At 36.7% G+C, this 21,486-nt stretch overlaps 2 protein-coding genes across 6 annotated transcripts in view; one reads left to right on the plus strand and one right to left on the minus strand.

Moving 5' to 3' along the window:
• Window positions 1-12,991, minus strand: part of ENPP3 (ectonucleotide pyrophosphatase/phosphodiesterase 3) — a 65,927-nt gene extending 52,936 nt beyond the window's left edge. For 2 of the 4 annotated variants that reach the window (XM_087940896.1, XM_026705501.2), the window contains exons 1-2: window positions 12,239-12,427; window positions 1,715-1,793 (exon numbers count right to left, since the gene is read on the minus strand). In XM_087940896.1, the coding sequence (XP_087797022.1) occupies window positions 1,715-1,793; window positions 12,239-12,361 (202 nt within the window). In that variant the 5' untranslated portion in view covers window positions 12,362-12,427. Of the gene's footprint in view, window positions 1-1,714; window positions 1,794-12,238; window positions 12,428-12,799 lie in introns of those variants that run through there. The other 2 variants (XM_087940889.1, XM_087940892.1) reach the window with 2 other exon arrangements.
• Window positions 12,992-15,909: 2,918 nt separating this feature from the next.
• The window catches only part of MED23 (mediator complex subunit 23), a 45,217-nt gene continuing 39,640 nt past the window's right edge, over window positions 15,910-21,486 (plus strand). For both annotated transcript variants that reach the window (XM_026705497.2, XM_026705498.2), the window contains exons 1-6: window positions 15,910-16,071; window positions 17,901-17,932; window positions 18,033-18,120; window positions 18,563-18,687; window positions 18,823-18,934; window positions 20,687-20,785. In XM_026705497.2, coding sequence (XP_026561282.1) covers window positions 16,021-16,071; window positions 17,901-17,932; window positions 18,033-18,120; window positions 18,563-18,687; window positions 18,823-18,934; window positions 20,687-20,785 — 507 coding nt within the window. In that variant the 5' untranslated portion in view covers window positions 15,910-16,020. The remainder of the gene's footprint in view (window positions 16,072-17,900; window positions 17,933-18,032; window positions 18,121-18,562; window positions 18,688-18,822; window positions 18,935-20,686; window positions 20,786-21,486) is intronic.

The raw sequence follows: 21,486 nt of genomic DNA on the forward strand, positions 1-21,486 counted from the left end.
CCTCTTATTACCGTGGACCCACCTAACAAATATAGGGCAGACCACAGCCATATCTCACCAGTGAACAAAGTAAAAAATCTCTAACTCCTTTTCAATTTACTCAAGGGACCTCAACATGAGATGCTGTGATTCATTCTAGATGCATGGTCACACATTCTGAGTATTTAGTCCCTAGAATTCTATCTTGAGGGGTTTTTTTTTAATAAAAAAAAACCCTCAAGATACCCTTCCTCCTTTATGCATGCTGGGAATATTAATCCTACCCTATCATTTTAGATAAGGCTAAATCAAATGTGACAGATTTCATCCTTCTGCCTGTCCATCTATCTTTTCTCACTTAAATTTCATCAGGAACATTGTAGCACCAGGAGATGAGATGGAAACAGAGCAGTCCACCAATCATGCTAAGAAGCAAACTCAGGTTTTTAGCTGAATAGTTGTTTCCCATCTGTTCTTGATCAAGCATTTTGTGTACCTTATCATTCATCTGAAGCAATTTCCTCTAACAACTTGTATAGTACTTCTTAAAAAGAGCTCCTAATGTACTGAAACTTAACATTTTAGATTATTCCAATCTGCAGTGCTCATTACTTTATGTTACTATAATTAAAGGGCTATCTAGTACTCAAGTCCAGTTTAGAGGTCATGAACAACAACAAAAAAACCAGTAAGAGCTTTGGAGTTGCTAATTACCAAGAAAACTGAGTAGGCAACCTGTTGCCAGGTTCTGCTGAGTTGTGCTGAATTGCAGTTATTATTTCTAAGCATTATTAGACAACGGTGTCTGAGTGATCTAGGCTCAGATGCCAAGCAGAGTTTTGCATAGTTAATACAGAAGACTACCAGGAAATCCAGACCTGTCGGTCATAAGCTAGACTAGGAAGTTGGGGAGTGGGAACCATTGGAAAAATACACTTGTCTCCATAAAAGTGATCAGGACCCCAAAGCATTTTGATTTGTTCATATTTTTTAATCAGTCTATGTCTCTAGGTTTTAATTAGCATATAGAAAAATATATGTGAATGTTTGTTTCCACACAAAAATCAATACACCACGGTTGGCATTACTTAATTCAGGGGTCCCCAAACTTGGCAACTTTAAGACTTGTGGACTTCAACTCCCAGAATTCTGAATTCTGGGAGCTGAAGTCCACAAGTCTTAAAGTTGCCAAGTTTGGAGACCTCTGACTTGACTAATCTTAGCTGATGTCTAAATTCCCCCCAAGTTTTTTTTTCTAATATAATTGATTGGAAGGGAGCAAGAAAATTTTACAGATATCCCACAATTATCTCTTATCTTACTGATGCAGAGAGTTTTCAGCCTTTTACTCATGGTCTCTGTTTGAATGTGTAAAAAAGCTGCTGTCTTAGTTGGTGAATAAAGACTATCCGTGTGGCCAGGATGTGAATCTCTTTCAAGCTTTCAGTTCAGAAAGGTGAAACTTTATTGTGAAAATTGAGATGGGTGACCAACACAAATCTCATAGGCCTGGGAAATAAAATTAAATAGAATCGAATCCTAGAAATCAGGCACAATTGATTTCAATAGTGTTATCAAGAAGAACAGATAGGCATATGAATGCTGTCACCACAAGTTAAGCTTGAATCCAAGGAATCTTTACATGAAAAAGGCTAGGTACAGCTTAAATACAGGTATATCAACTCAATGACATGGCCTTTTCTTAACCGTTTTGGTTCACTTGAAGTAAACATACCTTGTGGTTGCTTAGATTGTTTCAGTCCAAGCCCTAAACCTAGTCCAAGGGCTACAGCCACCAAAGAAATGAAAAGAACCTATTAACAACAGGATGAATACATTAAAAATACAGCATGTTTATATTTACATTGTCCACAAGAAAATCAGCAAAAAGAAACAATACATGTTCAACATCAAGGTCCTTAGACTTAAAAGGATATATTTTTCAAAGCAAGGGCCTGCTTACCTCACAAAATTCAGTGAGTTTTGAGTGACCCTTCTTGTTAGTGTATCAGTGATTTATCAAAAAAGATGTTGGGTTTTTTTTTTAAAATCCCATGATACAAAGAAAAGGGAGGGTTAAGTTACCACCAGTGCAATTCAAATAAGTACAAACTAATCCAAGATTTTGCTTTTATCTTATTTTATAATGGGAGTTTAACTAAGCTTTAAACTGGATTCAGGCTTAATAGGGAATTTTGATTTGTTTAAAAAGTGTGCAGATAATTTCACTTTCTTTGTAACTACCAAAGAAAATGGTAGTCACTAAGTTAACCTAGTGAGACCAAAGTGTTATATGACTCCAAAGCACTGAATTACATTGGAACAATTTCTATTTTTCTCACAAATAGGAAAATCAGGTGAGGTGAGCCTAATATCTTTAAAATAGCCTACAATTATGATAGTCAGAGATGGTCCCAAGATCTAGCCAATCTTGTTTGACCTCCAAAAGCTGAGCATAATCAGAGTTTAGCACAGTACCTGGGTATCCAGTAGCCTATGGAATAGTCCAGAACTATAAGTTGGAAGTCAAAATTCTTCCCAGAATAAGGGAACAGCAAACTACTTTCCTAATACCAACAAAATTATTTCCTTGTGTGCATATAGCTACCAGAAGTCAAGTTCAACTGAAGGAAGACTTTATCTTTCTTAAGTCCAGTACGTCTTTTCTATAACTTTACAGCAAAATATCTTAAATATATTTTCAAGCTAGACTGTATCTTAAAAGAAAAATATCTTAAAAGAATACAAAGCAGGAACTAAAAAATGATTGCCCATGCATTTTACAATGGAATATAATTTTTCAGATGTCTGAACTAAATCAGTTAGCACACCTAAACATTTTTAAAAACATTTCTACTTGTTGAATGATGCATGGGACTTTTTCAACTAACAGGCAAACATTATGTTTCTTTCTTATTTTTAAGCAAATTTTATTTCAGTTTTCCACATTTTGAAAATGTCTCTTTTTAGTGAACAGCATAATTCCAGGTTTCCACATTTACAAATATGATCATAATTACATATTCATGTATATCTTAACAATGCTTTTACATATTTTCTATTTATTATATTATTCAGGATGCTTTCTTCTTATTTGAATCATAAGTAATTCTCATATCTTCATAATTATTATACTTTAATACTTTTATCTGTCATATTTGCAATTTCATCGCATATTCTTATTTCACCCTTTCATAAATTCTAATTTCATACAAACATTTAAGCAAAACAATAATTGCCACCCTAAATTACTAATTTAAGCGTGCCACCCCTATAGTTTACATATTCATTAATTACCTCCCCTTTAAATTACCTAACTTTTATTACCTAAAAATTGATAGTAATAATCCCTTAAGACTCCATGGTTTACATACCTTTTAAATCAGATTCTGCATGGTTTTTCCCCCTCTTAATTTCATAAAACTTATTTACAATTTCAAAAAAGAACAAGTTAATCTATTTAATTAATCCTAAATTTAATTAATTTATTATTAAATTAATTAAAATATTAATTAATTAATATTAATTCCAATTCAGCCCTCCTCATTTCAGTTATTTCAATCTATTTAATAAGCATATTCCATTAGTTATTCCATTCATCTTTATACATATAAGAGAAAGAGCATACATTCTAGTACCAATAAATATCAGTTTCATTTTCCATCCTAATAATCTATATATCCTTATTTTCTACACTATTTATAACTTTAAATATCTTATGCTACCCCTTGCATAATCCCCCAATTCTTAATCAGCCATTGTCTCTGTGTCTTCTAAATAAACAATTTATTTTCATTTTTTTACAGTTCCCATATTTCTTTGTTTCCTGCTCCTGTTTATCACTTCTTTTCCCTTTCATTCTCCCCTTTATCCTCTCACTCCAGTTTTTATCCCCCTCCCTGTTTATAATTTCCTTCCACCCTTTGATTTTCTGTTGTTTCTTTTTGCCTTTTTTACTTTTACAGATATTCCCCTTTTTAATTACCTTCTTGCATCTCATTTTTATTTTCTACTCTTTACACTCTTCTTTTTAAGGTTTTTTTGTTCCAGATGATAGTTGAAAATGGCCTCTTCTGTAATAAACTCCTCCTCCTCCTCTGGCATTTGTTATTCGTGTTCTCAGATCACATTTTCCGAAAATTTTTAAAGCAAAACCAAATGATCCACCTCTTTCTTGTAATGTTTCTTTCATGTCTCTAAGTTCCATTTTTAATTCCAGAAGAGATACTGCCATTTTACACATTTCTGTCTGTTAATTTAATACAAGTAATATCTATGAAGTTGATTTCCAAAAATCAGCTTTTGTTTTATTCCTCTTGGGCTTTTTAATTCACAAATAGTCCAACACCAAGTCCATGCCAAAATTAGCAGTTAATTCCAAGGCAGATTCTTCTTAGTTCTTTCTTTGTTTCAATGTTTTAACTTTCCAAAATTCTTGTTTTATTGTATCAATATTCCTTAAAGTTCTTTAAGAAACAGTATCCTTTAAAAAAAAAACAAGTTAGATTTTTGCCACAAGATGGAACTCTTTGTTATATCGAATCTTCACACACACACACACACACACACACACACACACACACACACACACCCTTTTTTAAAGTTCTTCTATTCAGGGCTTTTCAAATCACAATCTTCCATTCAAATCAAATCTCCAATTAGTATTTTAATTTTTTTCTTTGACACTCTCAAGTCCAGCCTTATTAGCGCCTATTTAGTGTCAAAAATATATTTGTCCAAATTAACTAAATGTCTTCTTCTTCTTCTACTTCTTCCGGCTTCTACCTTTCACAGTTCAAAACCCCACAGCTGTCAAAAGCATTTTTCTCCTTTTTTCCCCCTTGTATGTCCTCTGCTTTAATTCCTTTCTTAAAAATTCTTAAGAATTAATCCTGGGGTATCTTTCATTTAATTGTAGCATGCCAATTCTCCCGGTTCTCACGCTGTCTGCCTCTTCCTCTCTCCTGCACAATCTTACTCCAGCTGATTCTTCCCCTTGAGGGTGGCCATTTTACGCCACCACTGCAGTTGTCTTCAGGGGGAGTGTTTGCCAAGCCAAGGAGAGGAAATATGGCTCCCCTTGACCTGGCTGGTGGTCTCCCCTTCCTCCGCCACCCCTACAAGAAAGCTTCTGCCCCAAATCCGGACGATCGGGGCTCTCTGACGAAAGAGCATGGACTGAAGCCGTGGACGATCGTGGTGTCTGGCCTGTCTTCGGGGAAGTTTAACTGGAAGCTCCAAACATTATCTTTCTATTTAGGTGAATAGAGTTATATACTACCAGAACCAGGAAATTCTATATGTGACCTTTCTCCAATGGTATATTCACAATAAATATTTCTGCTGTAGCTACTTAAGGTTAAACAAATAGTATTTCCTCTCTCTAGGCAAGTTAAAAATAATTATTATTTGCTGTATAAAAGGAGAGGTGTAGCTATGAGTGACAAGTCATCATAGTTTCAGGTAGAACCATGCAGTAGATCATAATGCCATTCAAAATCTGTCAAAGAACAATGGATAAGATATACAAAAAGAACAATAAACTCCCAGTCTATGAACTGCATCAGAGAAATGAATGTCTATTCTGAAATGCCAAAAATGACAGCTAATTCTTATATAGGGAGGGTGAATTTGGGAGTAATTGAGTATCCACTTATGCTCAGTGTTTACATTACAAAATATCAGAAGCATAAGAGACTTCCTTTCCTATAATAAGGAAGCCAGTCTTGGATAAATTTTCCCCAGAAATACCTCACTTTCCAGATATACTAAATTACAACTCGCATCATTTCAGCAGGGACCATGCTGGCTAAGAATGTAGGGAGATGTAAACAAAGACACCTGGAGAACCATAAGTCCAGGTAAAACTGCATCAATTCATCTGTATTTTAATTCGGTTTTTCTTTTTGGTTTGAATACAATTGTACAATCTGTACAATAATATGTTACAACTAGCCAATCCATGACCCATTAAATCATCCTTCTTTTCACATATGTTTCTCCTGTCCTCACGACCCTTAGTAGACCCCTGGTGGACTCCTCCTCTTCACATAACTGCCTGCCATATTGCTGGGAAAAGGGAGAACAAAGGGAGACATATACCATGAGGACAACTGTACCCCTGGTCACCACTCTGGTGTGTCCCCAATAGGACCGTAAGCAGAGTTGTGGTTACCCTTGGTGATCGTTTCATCTTATGACCGAGGTGCTGCTCCCAATTGTGCTCAGTAAACAAAGAATACTGTAATTCTCTACTTTTTCTCAGAGGAACAATCAGGAATATTTGAAAGATCACTGCTAAAATGTTGGATGGGGTGATGGTGGGGCTTCTACTTTATTATTAAAAGTCATGTCAGAAAGAGATCAGCTATTCTCTTGGCTAATTCTGATGAATATTAAACTGAGATGCATACATGTGTATGATCGACATACCAGATAATCCCCTGCATATGTGAACTCTGATTGATCATGCTTGAACTGTATTACATTGCCATTCCTAGCATCTTTACTTGAAAGTAAATCACTTAAACATTAACTTTCTTTTGAGGAAGCACATTTCAAATTAGGGTACAGTTATGATATGTTCCAATGAAATTCCTCTAAAATCAACTCAACTTTCTAAATAAAGTATTTAGAATTGCGGTAAAAACCCAATAGTTATGAGAGCAGATTATTTTCTTTAGGCATCACTAGACTCTCCAAATATTGGTAATTGTTCCTGGTTCATAACCCAAGCATGTAAATGTTTTTTCAGATAATGCTTTGTAAATACACAGAAAAAGAGAGACGGAGAAAGGGAGGGAGAGAGAGAACTTCTTTCACAATTATTGAGTAACCTGCTATCTAGAATAACAGAAGCAAGAACAGATTGGCCCAGCATGCTTCACTGCACTCTGAGCCGTAGAGGACAGAGGTGAGCAGAAAACAGAGCTACCTTTCTCTGTTACAAAAGAAAGAATGAAATCTTGTAGTAGCATAAAAGCCAAATCAAGACTACATCATAAGACTACAGTATTGCTGTATAATAAGAATAATATTGTCAATTGAAGTGGGGTGAGGAGCATATATACAGATTTAATGCAAGGAGGAAATTGTCAACATTGGTCAAATATACTTTTTCACTGCCATGTATAGTCATCATCTTCATAAACACTGAGGCCACTTCTATTTTCACTCAAAACCAGGCCGTAAAAACGTTCTTACCAACTATATGAAGTGTAATAAATCTATTTTTTTTAAAAAATAGAAAATATCCAAAATAATGTCTTTAGCAATATTGTATTTGTCAATTAGGTCTTTGGGGAAAATATGGTGTGACATATTCATCAAACTACACAATGCAAGCCCCAAACTTCACTATTAGGAAAATATGTTTCCTAATTAATCCCAACAGTAATTGAGAAGCCATAGAAAATTTCCAATGATGAATAGACCCTATAAATAAATAGCATGAATTTTCCCAAAATATTTGGAATAATTTTCGGTGGCTGTAATTTTTCAATGGACAAGTCCTTCAGAACTTTACCAGATCTTTGGTCCCAATTTCCTATCCTGGTATCTATGCCTTACCTTCTGCATAATCATCTCTCGATTGTTTCCTGCTGCTCCCAAAAGGATTCCTTAGAAATTCTTGACAAAGCAACAGAAGGGGACAACAATGAACACTATTTTTTTCTTTTTTACCACCAAAGAGGGAGGTATTAACCCAGTCACAAAGGACTGCCGGAAGTGGCAATAGTGATGACTGTGGTTTTTTTTTTTTCACTATGTACAACTGTACCTTGCCCAAATGCCCATTTCAGCTGAGATCCTACGTATGCACTTCACAGGGAATAAATCCTAATTAATGTACCAAGCTTAGCTTCTAAGTGGAAATGCACTTTTCCTTGTCATTTTCATGCCTAAACGCAGGTGCATATTATCAAATATTTTCCTCCTGCACCAGAATAGTATACTTGTATTTTAACAAATGACAGAGAAATGATCACAAGATAAAAATTTATTTATTTATTTTAATTTATTGATGATTGAATTGAATTTATTTTGCTGCCTATCTGAATCTTGTGACTTTGGGCAGCTGAGAGTGCAAAACATAAAAGGAAGCAATTATAAAGCAACATTATAGCACAATAAATCCAAGGCCACTAAAAATTATATTCAATCAACCAATACACATCAGGCTTTACTAATAACCTAGTATCTGTACCTGACAGAAAAGTCAAATCTTCAAGAAATTCCCAAAGGCTATTAAAACCAAGAGTATGGTGTCCCCTAAAGCTTTTAAACACTTAATATTTGAAATCAAATTTACTTCAGCTACATTGTGATTGAATTGAACAAATACATTTATATTCCTGTAAATTTATGATGGTGAAATACTATTCCATCCTCCATTTTCCTTACAACTGTATGGAATAGGTTGAGCTAAGAAATATTCTGGTTCGAAGTTCCCCAGAGGATGGTATAGTTTAGGGTTTAACAATAAACCGAGATTCATTTTTCTTGTTTTGCTCTTCACAAAAATAATTCCACAGGGCAATCAAAAACAAGCTTCATTTCCAAATGGCTGTAGATAATAAAACAATGGTCATCAGAAAGTGGAATAATTCACTTGATCGCCTTGTCTAGGAAGAGAACATTAATCAATAATCTATACCTTAGATAAGCAACAGGTAACAATATCACTCTCATTAGTTTGGATATGAGCTTTTCTTCACCAATTTCTTCTTCAATCTTCTATCCATGCTATTGAGATTGCCTCTGTCAATCACCTGAGTAATCTCTCAAATGCAGAAGATGAGTAGTATATCTTTTGGGATATGCTCCAGAAATCCATCAGGATTCATGAGTACTGTAGGGTGGCCTTATTTCCAAAAGTAAAATAATTTCAAAATGTAAAAATAACTGTTTTATTCATTTTTATTATTAGACATACATCTTACTTTTGCTTTCACAACTTTAAAAAATAGCTGATAATACTTTAGACATATTTCCTGACTTTACTTTGTACAACTCAAGGCAATGTATATAATGTTTCGGTCTCCTGTTTTCCCTCTAACAATAATCCTATGATTATTGGGTTGAGGGAAAATGACTTGCCTAAAAGTTATTCATTCATATCTAAGACAGGCCTAGAACTCTTGGTCTTCCAGTCCAACATTTTAACCCCCACACCAAACTGGTTCTTCTAGTGCAAGACCCTACCCAGGGCAGGGGTCAGACCATCCCTGACAAACAATTGTCCAGTCGTTGCTTGAAAATCTCTAGAATTTATAGCTCCCACTAATATAGAAGGCAAGACTTTCCATTGCTTGTCAGAAAATTCGTCCTTATTTCAAGACTGAAGCTCCCTCTGTACAGCTTCCAAGAAACAAAAATAGCAATCACCTTTATGCCATTTCCTCTGTCCCTATTCTAGATCAATACTAAGGCATAGTTTAATAAGACAAATTTTCTTCCATCTATTGGTTCTTGTCTTACCCTCAAGGCCCATGGGGCAGAGGTGGTATTCAGCAGGTTCTGACCAGTTCTGGAGAACCAGAAGCAGAAATTCTGAGTACCAGCAAATACCACCTCTGACTGGAGATTTTGCAGTATCCTTCCCCTGCCACACCCACCAAGCTATGCCAGTAGTAAACAAAATTTGAATCCCACCACTGCCATGGGGAATAAATGCAGATTCCCCTCCCGGGAACTCTTCCCTTCAAAGTTTTTAGCAACTCTTTGAAGACTACTAGCATTGTCTCTCCTTGGCCTTTTCTTTTTAGGCTAAGTATATCCTATTTCTTTAGGCTTTATTCTCTAGGCCCCTCACTATTATTGTTACACGTTTTAAAATTCATCAGAGTCCTTTTCATCAGCACTTTAGAAACCTACAGTTTTGTTGGAACCAGACAATTCTGTCTTAGAGAAATCATTACTAAAGAAACAACAGCTTTGCATCCTATGTAAAATTGACTGACATGTTTGACAGGTAAAAAGATATAAAATATAGGTACCAGTAGTACTCCACTTTACAAACAATTCGTTTAGTGACAGTTTCAACAGGACTGAAAAAAGTAATTTATGACCATTTTTCACACTTATGATCATTGCAGTAACCCCATGGTCACGTGATCAGAATCCAGGTGTTGGGCAACTGTTTCATATTTATGATGGTTGCAATGTCCCAGGATCATATAATTATTTTTGGGACTTTTTGACAAGCAACGTCAATCTTGGAAGTGAGATTCACCTAATAACCCTGTTACTAGCTTAACAACTGCAGAGATTCACTTAACAACGATGCAAGAAAGCTTGTAAAATTGGGCAAAGCTCACTTAAACAACTGTCTCACTTAGCAACAGAATTTTTGGACTACGTTGTGGTGGTAAGTCAAGGACTATTGGCATTTAGATTGGAAAACCATGTGATTCCTCTAGCAGAATGAGTTACAGAAAGTCTCATAGTAATGTTTTGTCTTCTCTTTCTGAATCATAAATTTACGGAAAATGGCCACCACTCACTCTTAGAGTTTCTTTGGAATTTTCCCAACAGATAACATTGTTATTTTTTATCAGTCTTTAGTAAGCACTACTATGCCTCAAGAACTTTGATAGGTTTGTGTCAAAGTTCAGAGCAAGAAGACAGCTCTCACAAAACAAAAATAAACACAAATCTACTACTTCAGAAATATCTCACTTTTCAGGATATAAGACACTTCATTTTGGTACACCTACTTGGTGAAAGAAGCCAAAACCCAGAACAAGAATCCTGAGAAACACAGAGCATATTGTCCTAGATGTCTATTATGAAAGGAGTTCATAGTTCAGTCCGGTTCCAAGGCATCTCCAGTTTAACCGGATAAAGTCGGGTTTTTTTCTCTTATCCTTTGTCTCAAGATCTGAATTACTCTTAGCTTCTGTAGATCAGTTCTCCAGCCTGAATTCAGGTGTATGGAATTTGGGATACACTAGATCAGGGACCACTGGTGCTATGTGAGAAAATTTTGGTGGTCCACAGAGAAATGTCACCCCCAAAGCACCCCCCAAAGCAATTAATCCAGGCTGTGCGGGAACACAAGGCTGCGCTGCCCACATGGCCCACGGGAACACAAGGCTTGCCTTGCAAACAACACGAGGTAGTGAAGGGAGGGGGAAAGGGCAAATGGGGGGGAACTTGCCCCACTCGCCCCACATGCCTCGCCTGGCCACCGGGCTGCTTTTTTCCGCTTCTTTCTTCTTCTGCTTTTGGCTGCACTCAAGGAAAGCAGCAAACGTTTTTCTTTTTCTCCCCCAAACTCCACCAGAAATGAGTCTTTGGGACCCTGCAAGGCATCCTACTCCACGAGGCTGTGCCAACATGACAAGTCTCACAAAGACTCGTTTCTGGCAGAATTTAGGGGAGAGAAAGAAATACTTCTGCTGCTTCTGCTGCTTTCCTTGCATGAAGCCAAAAGTCTCTCTCTCTCTCTCTCCCTGCCCCCGGAGAACAGAGCTAGAGACAGTATCCTGCGATCCCAAATAAAGAATGATCAATTGGTAGGAAAACGGGATGGGGAATTTTCCTGCAGAGTTTTGGGGGGATTTTCCCAGAATCTCTGGTCCGGCTGGGATTTAAAAATATGAGTTTGGTGATCCCTGAGGTCCAAAAGGTTGGTGACTCCTGCATTAGATTATAAATTAAATTTATAATAATTCTTTTTTTTTTTTGTCTATCCCTTCAAGTAAATGTTGATCCCTGGCAAGTACATGGAAAAGTAATCTGTGGGCAATTCCCACCCACCCCCAATGGTCCAAAATCACCCAGCTAGCTTTATGCCCGTGATGGGAGTAGCATTCACGTTCTTTCACTTTGTAATGGGAAAATGCCTTTAACTACAACAGTAAACTGGCTCTCTATAACAATTCATAGTAGTACAGCAGTATAATACAAAATAGTTGTAAACATCCACTTTTGTTTTAAACAAAGGGAGAGAGACAGACAGACAGGGGGAGAGGGAGATATTTAAACATTATAAAGAGGAAATAGCAATATCTCCCAACTTTGCGAACTCTGAATATTTCAAGTATTAACCCTTGAAGCAGACCATCCACTGAAAACATGAACAATTAAAAGTGTCTCTATTCATACTAATGTGACCAAAAAAAGCGGCAGATCCAGGATATTTCCAGGCAAACAATGGAAAATTAGAAGCACGATTATGCTGTTAATCACAAAACTGAAACAGAGAGGATATAACAAATGCAACATTCAAATATAAGTAAAAAGTAATACTTACAACACAGAGTATCTTATATTTCCTAAGAGTGCTTTTTTTAATAACTGTCTCTGTATGGAAATCTAACAGCTCCAAAGTGCTCTTCTCTCCCATATCTGTCTGATCTGCTGGAAGAGTTTCCATTTTTCTAGTTACTCTTTGCTCTGTCCTGCTCTTTCAGTATTGCCTGAGCTGAAGAGAAATTGAGAGAGTATTATCACTTTACTGGTAGCATATAAACAAGAGCAGCGTTTAGTCATTTAGAGGGAGGACACCTAATCTACTTTTAACCAATACATGTAAAGGGCAGAAGGCATTTTCAGCAATTTTCTGTTTCAAAATTGAAAGTGAGGAAGAAAAAATTGGAAGGTTTCCTTATAGGGGGAAAACTGGGATTCAGCCAACACCCCAAAATAAACACTCAAATAAATCAAGTATATTCACTACTTTATCATTGTTAAAAAGAATTATTTATTTATGAATCACACTTAGGAACTGCTTGTCTCCTTCACAGAGGGACTCTGGCAGTGTACAAATAAAATCATTAAAAAACCCACACACTTTTTCATGTATGTTGTTTACATATTTTTCTGGATCCAGAAAATCAAATTTTGGGAGACAGAGAGGGGTGAATATTTCATACTTTTTCATTTAAGGAATTCACATGCTCCTTTTTTGCCCACGACACAAGAATCCCACCACTGCAACAGAGGTAGGAGAAGCAGTGAGCACTTCTTCAGTCCAGTGCTATTTTGCTTGGTCCCGTGCTGTTGCGTGCGAAGTATGACTTCTGGAATTCTTTAGTCTTTTTTTTTTTTAATCAACAGCAGCCAATGGACATTCTGTTTTTTCTTCCTGTGTAACAAAGCCACATACTAGTATTGTCCTCTTTTGTAGCATGTGCATATGTGAGCAATGGAAAACACGAGTCTATTACATACTTTAAGAGTTCGTGCCAAGGCTGGGAATTGTCAATATCTGTAAACGCAAACAGCGGATGAAAAATTGCATTACTGAATTATTGTAAATACACTTAATCATTCTTGCAAACGTTCTGGGCAAAACACAATTCCAAAGAAATGAGCTGACTAATATAAAATGGCTAAAATAAAAGTTCTATGACTTTGATTCCTCATGCTTGACATTAAATCTTAAGTTGTGGAGAAAATAAATCTAACTGAAAGTTGCACCCTTTCTACTCCTTGGCTTTTGGACATTGTCTCAGTCAAACGAACCTCCTTTCTTAGTTTAATCCTATCAGATCCAAACTGAGATACATCATGTGACAATAAACTTTGCTCAACTTTGGAATGAATATTTTTCTTCAAGAAAAGCAACCACAATGGAGCCCATTTATGTTGCTAAGCAAGACATTTGTTAAGTGAATTTTGCCCCACTTTACGACCATTGCAGTTGTTACGTTAGTAACATGATTCTTAAGAGAATCTGGCTTCCCTATTGATTTTGCTTGTCAGAACGTCACAAAAGGTGATCACGTGACCCCGGAGATACTGCAACCGTCATAAATGTGAGTCGGTTGTCAAGCATCTGATCCTGTGGCCATAGAGATGCTGCAATGGTTGTAAGTGTGAGAAACCTGTCTGTACCAACAATATCTCATTGATACTTAAAGTTTAGGAGTATGCAGCAATGGAAAATGAACAGTATTGGTTGGTATAGTATTCCAAAACAGAAGTTTAACCAAATTCAGTCAAGTAAAGTTACTCTGTACACAATACATCACACAATAAGGCAAATATAAACTGACAGCATGGTTTCTAAGTGGGTCTACCAAGTTTATACCGGTAGTCCTCGACTTACAACAGTTCATTTAGTGACTGTTCAAAATTACAACACTGAAAAAGTGACTTATGACTGTTTTTCACACTTATGACTGAGGCAGCATCCCCATGGTCATGGGATCAAAACTCAGATGCTTGGCAACTGGTTCATATTTATGATTGTTGCAATGTCCTAGCCTCATGCATTCAGCTTTTCTTATCTTCTGACAAGCCAAAGTCAATGGAGAAGCTTGTTACTAACTTAACAATTTCAGTGATGCACTTAACAAATGTGGCAAGAAAGATCGTAAAATGGGGCCAAGCAAATGTTTCACTTAGCAACATAAATTTTGGGGTCAACTGTGGTTGTAAGTCAAGGACTACCTGTAAATATAAGAGCATAGTGGCGCAGTGGTTAGAATGCAGTATTGCAGGTAAATTCTGCTGACTGCCAGGAGTTTGATCCTGACAGGTTCAAGGTTGACTCAGCTTTCATTCTTCCAAGGTCAGTAAAATGAGGACTCAAATTGTTGTGGGCAATATACTTAAGATTACTTAAAGAGAACTGTAAAGCACTATGACACGGCATATAAGTCTAAGTGCTCTCACAAATTAGTTGGCATTTAAACAACAGGGAAGTTAGAAACTAATACCTATGTACCTTTCTAATAAGTTTCTTTTTTTTCTTTTTGTAATATTTGTAAAAAATAGCAGATACCTTAGTATTAAACATTAAGTTCAAAGACAATGACCTTTTTATTTTATAAAATAACTCGATGCATTGTGCAATTGACGGTCCATGCTGTGTTGATGTTATCCATGTGTTATGTCTGACTTTAGGCGATTCTAAGGGCCAGATGTCTCTCCACATCTTCCAATCTTGCACTACTTCTTTGAGTTTTTTTAATGCCTTTTCTCCTCCTTTAACCTACCTAAACCATACATAGTATATATAATTTTAAAATTTCACAATATTTATTTAATCAAAGATGATCTAATCATCCAATTCCAGGATCAAAATTTCATTTATTTTCAAATAAAACATCCAAGAATAAACTTCCAACAACAAAAAGTACATAAAATAATCTTTAAAAATAATAATAATCAATATTCAAACTAACAGTACAAATATCCTCTCATCTTAAATGTAAGCCGTTTAAAAAAAACCTATAAAGGCAAATGAAACATGTGTAACAATATTTCTCTTATCCAAACAGATCTAATCATCAAATCCCAAAATTAAAAGTTTATTTTTTTTCTTTCTGCAGCAAAAAAAAAACAAAAACCCAAGAGTGTCCTTTAGATAACAATAAGCTTTTTCAAATTGTTTTCTTGTGCAAAGCGAAGCAAGGTGATATAATGGGTGGCTATGTCCGTTTGCAAGCCTATAGTCGGTCTCAAGGTTTGGATTCGGCCATCAAATTAAGTTCTCGGGGAATACTACTCCTTGTTATTAAAGAAAATCGGAGCAGAGAAACAATGACCGGAATCGCTCCTGGTGTGCATTGTGCAATCGGGGTGCAAACGGATGGGCTTAGGAAATCGAGGAGCTCGCCAATTCCACCGCGCGAAGATGCTTTTTCATCCGAGTTTGGCGCGCTTCATGGAACTTTAAAGCAGGGGTCTCCAACCTTGGCAACTTTACGACTTGTGGACTTCAACTCCCAGAATTCCTCAGCATGCGCTGGCTGAGGAATTCTGGGAGTTGAAGTCCACAAGTCGTAAAGTTACCAAGGTTGGAGACCCCTGCTTTAAAGCAAGCAAATGAAAACTCTCGGTCCTTAACCCTCAAATCCGTTGCAGTGAGTAAAGGCTACAGCATCCCCCTCGCAACCATTACCACCAGCGGCAGTAGTAGTATTCCTCCCCCCACCCGCTCCAGCTACCCGCGACCCGGATGCGAAAGGAAGCACCTTCCGTAACACTTCCGGAAAGAGAAGCAACAGCGGGGAGAGGCGATCCTGTTGCTTCTCTTCCCCCCCGCGGCCGGATCGTGGCGGACTGAAGCCTTGGGATCGCATCATGGCGGTCCCGATGGAGGCTCAGTTGCAGAGTATCTTCGAGGAAGTGGTGGTGAGTCTCGCCGCCCGCCATGGCAGTCATCGTGATCATCATCACCATCAATGTTCCATCATCAAAGGATGGTCGCCGCCTGATGGGGAATGCTGCGGGGTTGTAGGGTTGGGAAGGGGGAGTGTGGATGCCGTATTTCGATGGCTATTTAAACCTTCGATGCAACTTTGCAAAAGGGCGGATGATGGAGAAATCAAAAGGGGAAGATGAGGTGGGGAAGGAGAAGGAGGGAGTAGGAGCAGGAAGAAGAGGAAGAAGAAGAAAGAAGAGAGGAAGAAGAAAAAAAGGAGGAGAGGAAGAAGGAGTTAGTTTATTGTCATTGCATCTCGTACAATGAAATCAAACACCATCTTTAGTGCACATCATGACCATGACCATGACCATGAAAATAAACACACACATCCGGAGGAGGAGGAAGAGAAGAGGAAGAAGGAGAAGAAAAAGAAGACAACTGGTCCTTATGCTTCTTGTTTCCATAGGGTTGGGAGAAGATGGACCTTTGATTGGTCACTCTGTTAGGGTATCTAAGGCAAGGTCCTGCCGCATCTAACCCCAAACATCCCCAACTCCCCGTAGATAAGGTGCCTCTGGGGAAAATGAAGAATTGCCTCTGAAACTTCTCATTTCTTCTCCACTAAGAAGGCAAAGCACCTGTCTTAGGGCTTCCGTGTAACCTTCAGTTATTCTGGATAGTCTTATTCACCTTGGATTAGCTAGGCTGCTATTAAACCTGTCCCAGTTATTGTTGGCAAAGTGAAGACTATACTGCCTTTGGCTTGGCTGGACCTTCCGGTTCTAAAAATATGAGAGATGGAAAACCCTTTTGCTTTGTGCAGTGCGCCACCTCTGTCTTCTGCCATTCCTCACTCATATATAATGGTTCCCAATGTTGGGATTTCTTCCTCACAAGGGAATTGCTTCATCCCTGCCCCCTCCAGTTCCATATCATTCTTTTTTGAGATGTGGAGCAAGTGCTTATAGATACTTGGTTAGTGGTGGGATTATTTTTGCTTTCTTAATGGCCTCCCAATATGGACTTTGTATTTTCTATACATTGTATAGATGTATCTATCCATTGTATGTGTCAGGGCTGCCTCTGTCCATTTCCTAGAAAAGAAAAATCCTTGGCTCCATAGACTCAGAAAAGTACTTTTGCCAGGAATGAACCGAAAGCAACAAGTCTCAGTCAAGATCAAGGCAAAGCACTTGAAACAACAAATTAACAGAAATTGTAGAGCCCAATCTCCTTGTACCTAGGCAACCAGAGGGCTGCTGTATACCAAAGCAAGAAGAAATGACCTTGGTGAGATAAGCAAAGCCCAGAAAGATTCTCCACTGACCCCTTCCCCTAATCCATGATAGCAAGCAGCAGCCTAGCTGACAGTATGTGTCTAGAATACATATGTAGGATAATATTCTATTGACAGATGCTGGCACAGAACAATAGCCAGCCTTTGTTTCTGTTTGGCCTCTATTTCCCTTCAGCAATTTTTCTTTATCTCATGTAATAAAATACATTGACTTTTATCAATATTTTTATCAACTTTGCCTCCCTACCCAAAATATTGTCTTTTCTCTAACTACAAGCTTAGACCACTGGTTAACACTTGAAGTAGAATTATTCGTTTATGGGCTCTGTGCTTACTTTTTTCCACTTGTTTACATACATAAAGGATTTTTTTTTTAAATTTTAGTAGATAAGTTTTTACTTGAGAATGTTTCTTCCTCTACCCATTCTGGATATTTTGATTTGAACACAGAGTATAGGTGACACAGGATAAAAGATAAATCGTTCTTAGAATGATACAATGTTTTAAATTCTTTTGTAGAAAACAGAAGTCATAGAGGAAGCTTTTCCTGGGTAAGTGTAATATAAACATTTTCTAGTATAATTGTAGAGATTCTGTTGTAGTAACTAGTGATGAAATACTTTATAAATAACTTGGCTTTACTTGTATTAGCATGTTTATGGATACCCCAGAAGACGAGCGAACTAAATTAATCAGCTGTTTGAGTGCCTTTCGACAGTTCTGGAGCAATCTTTCCCAGGTGAGTATTTCCTGCTTCTTTAATGACATCTAATTTCAATTTCTCCAGTTATTTCATTCATTGACAGTTTTAATAAACCTAATATTTTCTTATTGATATATTGGCTATCTGTAATATCTATAAATTCCCTGACAAGAGTTTCTAATTAGAGGTAGATCATGCTGAGCAGCTTATGGATAGGATATTGCCATCTTTTTCTAAGAAAGCAGTCTTTCTGTTTCCAGCTTCTAATGATATATAGGCCTTTGGGTTTGTAAGACCTTAAATTATTTCAGCTGAAAAGTTTTATCAAAAGAAGGATGATACAATCCCAAACTCTCAGTTGTCAATTCTTGCATTGAGATTGTACAGCTTGTGGAAAGCTTTTATGGATGTAAATCTTTTTATGTTTTTTAATAAATTGTGAAATCATTGAATGTATATAATTGTTTTTATCTTACAGGAATCTCATGAACAGTGCGTTCAGTGGATTGTAAGGTTCATACATAGCCAACATAGTCCTAAAAGAATTTCTTTTCTCTATGATTGTTTAGCAATGGCTGTGGAGACTGGTTTACTGCCACCCAGGTATGTTTCTTTCAGATACAACTGCAATAGAGAATTTATTACAGGAGATCAATTGCTCAAAGATAATACTAATAATAAATCAGATCTGCTTAGAAAAGATACCACTCATTGTGTTTTTTTCTTTAATTTTCCTAGAATGGTTTGTGAGTCTCTGCTGAATTCTGACAATCTAGAATGGGAAAGGACACAGCTTTGGTCTCTGACATTTAAACTTGTTCAAAAAATAATTGGGGGTGTAGACTACAAGGTAATAATTATACATATATTCTATTTTTATAATACAGCCTTAATAGCTTCTTTGTATTTTTATCTAGCCGTATACTTAAATCTATATATTTGTTTTTAAGATTCATAAGGTTGCCCAACTCAAACAGTATGACTCTGGGCAGCATACAACATAAAAACAAGCAATACACCATCTCCAGCCTATTTGATATTAAATATGTACAATATATAATATATAAAATTAAATGACTGTCAGAAAGGTAGGAGATAGAGCTATAGTTTAAAGTCACTCTAACATAGATTATAATGACTTATGAAGTATAACAATGTGTAATGAAGTCAGTTGTAGAATTGAATTACCTGCTCTAGTGATTCTGTTTTACCGATGTTACAATCTCAGTTATTATCAAATTGGTCAACAGTACAAGTATTTCTAGTCATAAAGGTTTACACTTTTTGAATGGGTTGGCACATCCATTGTCTTTTTCATCCATTTCTTTACTCATTGTCATATGATTATATAAGACGAAACAAACAAAATGTTAAAAAGTTAAGATACATTTGTGTAGTTACTTATCAAGCACAGTACGTATTTTTTGGAGTATAAGATCCTCCGAAATATATAGATGCACCTAGTTTTTGGGGAGGAAAACAAGAAAAAAAAATCTGTCTCTGCCTCCCAGCAATTTGCCTCCTTGCAGCAAACAGCAAATAACAGCCAGTTGCAGTTTCAGCACAGCCTGATTAGCACCAGCAGCTGATTGTGGTTGGATCGGCCTCTGTCGATCAGCTGATTCAGGCTGCAGGGATTGCCATAGCCTATTGCCGCCTCCGTGCACCCCATTTTCTGCCTCTGCATCCTGTTTTTATCCTCCATGCGCCCCAATTTCCACCCATTCTGGGTGGCAGAGATCAGAATGGGCAGAAAATGGAGCATGTGGAGGCCGAAAACAGGGCACTTGGAGGCTGAAAATGGGACGCACGAAGGTGGCAATGGGCAATGGCAATCCCTGCAGCCTGAAACATCTGATCATGCCGACAATCAGCTGCTTGTGCTAATTAGGCTGTACTGACACTGAAACTGAAACTGGCTGATTGCTGCAAAGAGACAAAATGCTGGTAGGCGGTGGCCAAAGGGTGCAGGCTTTTTCTACTTTTGTAGGTGGAAAAAGTATATTAAAGAAACCAAAATATCTTTACAATCCCCAAGGCATGTCACAATTTTTGAGCACCTCTAATGTTTGGCAATTGAAGGTTAAAAAATTTGACATGCCCTAAAGAGGCATGCTCATCTGATTTGTAGGACCAAGATATAAGAGAAGGATTTTTATAGTCTTGGGCTGGGATCACGACACAGCCATTAGAGATGAATGGAGATATCAAATACAGGAAGTACGGTAATGTATCATCTTCCTTGATTCTACTCCATCAAGATCGCTGCTCATTAATTTGTTTCTGCATATAGTTCTCCTAAATTACATCAGAGAAGCAACATATACCTTCTAACTAGAAAGAGCTTGAAAAAAAATCTAACTCACTTGAAGAATCTATGCCGATGATTTGTGTGTGTGGTTTTTTTTTAGAGAAGTGGCAGATTAGGAAGCTATTAGAGTTTGAATGAAAAGCTTACAAATTGTTCTCTAGATACATTAGAATGACAGACATAACAAGTTTTGTACAATTTGCTAAAAGTCTAATTCATTTATTAAAAATTAAAAAGTGAATTTTGCATTTTGGCATAATTTTCCTTTATAATTTGATCTGTATGTTATAGGGTGTACGAGACCTTTTGAAGGGTATCCTGGAGAAAATCCTAACTATTCCTAACACTGTGAGCTCTGCTGTTGTGCAGCAACTATTAGCAGCAAGAGAGGTAAGCATATTAAATGGAGAAAACTAGATCTGAGTTGCTTGCTGTTTTCTGCTGGTACAGTTTAACAATTAGGTAAATGTTTAAAAAAGAGATAGAACCAAGAAAGTTTTTGAGACTTTTCTGCTAATTAAATTCTCTTGTAATTTGCAGACTATATTTGCTTAGAGGTAGTAATAGCACTCTTCAATTGATATTGCTTCCTTGCGGTACTCAGTATACGCAGTTATTTATTTAAAGTGAGCTAATTACAAATGTTAAAAATGTGTGGATTGTATTGTATTTACATGTAGTTTGCTTCTCTGTTTTCATGTTACATTCTAAAACAAAACAAAAGACTATTCATTATTCTCAGTCTTGGAAATGTTTAATGTTTTCATTGCATTTGTACAGTATTTTTATTCAGAAACATACACAATTTAAATAAACCCAATTTTAATTTAAATAATTGAAATCTGCCCAGCATATTTTGAGCATTTTTTAAACCTGAACATATATTTATTTGATTGCAGCAGGAAAATTTTATCTCACAGCAAATAGTTCCATAATTGATGTGGGATCATTGAGAAACAAGAGCATGATTATAGGAGTTCACAAAATCTTCAGAAATATGGCAAAGGAAGTAAATACTAAATATCTAACTTTTTTTAAAAAAAATGAGCAACAATAACATGGAATTATTTCTGAAAGAAGATATGGGAAAC

Source organism: Pseudonaja textilis, chromosome 1 (assembly GCF_049901715.1).
Source record: "Pseudonaja textilis isolate UNSWEBS1 chromosome 1, rPseTex1.2, whole genome shotgun sequence".
NCBI classification, from domain to species: Eukaryota; Metazoa; Chordata; class Lepidosauria; order Squamata; family Elapidae; genus Pseudonaja; species Pseudonaja textilis.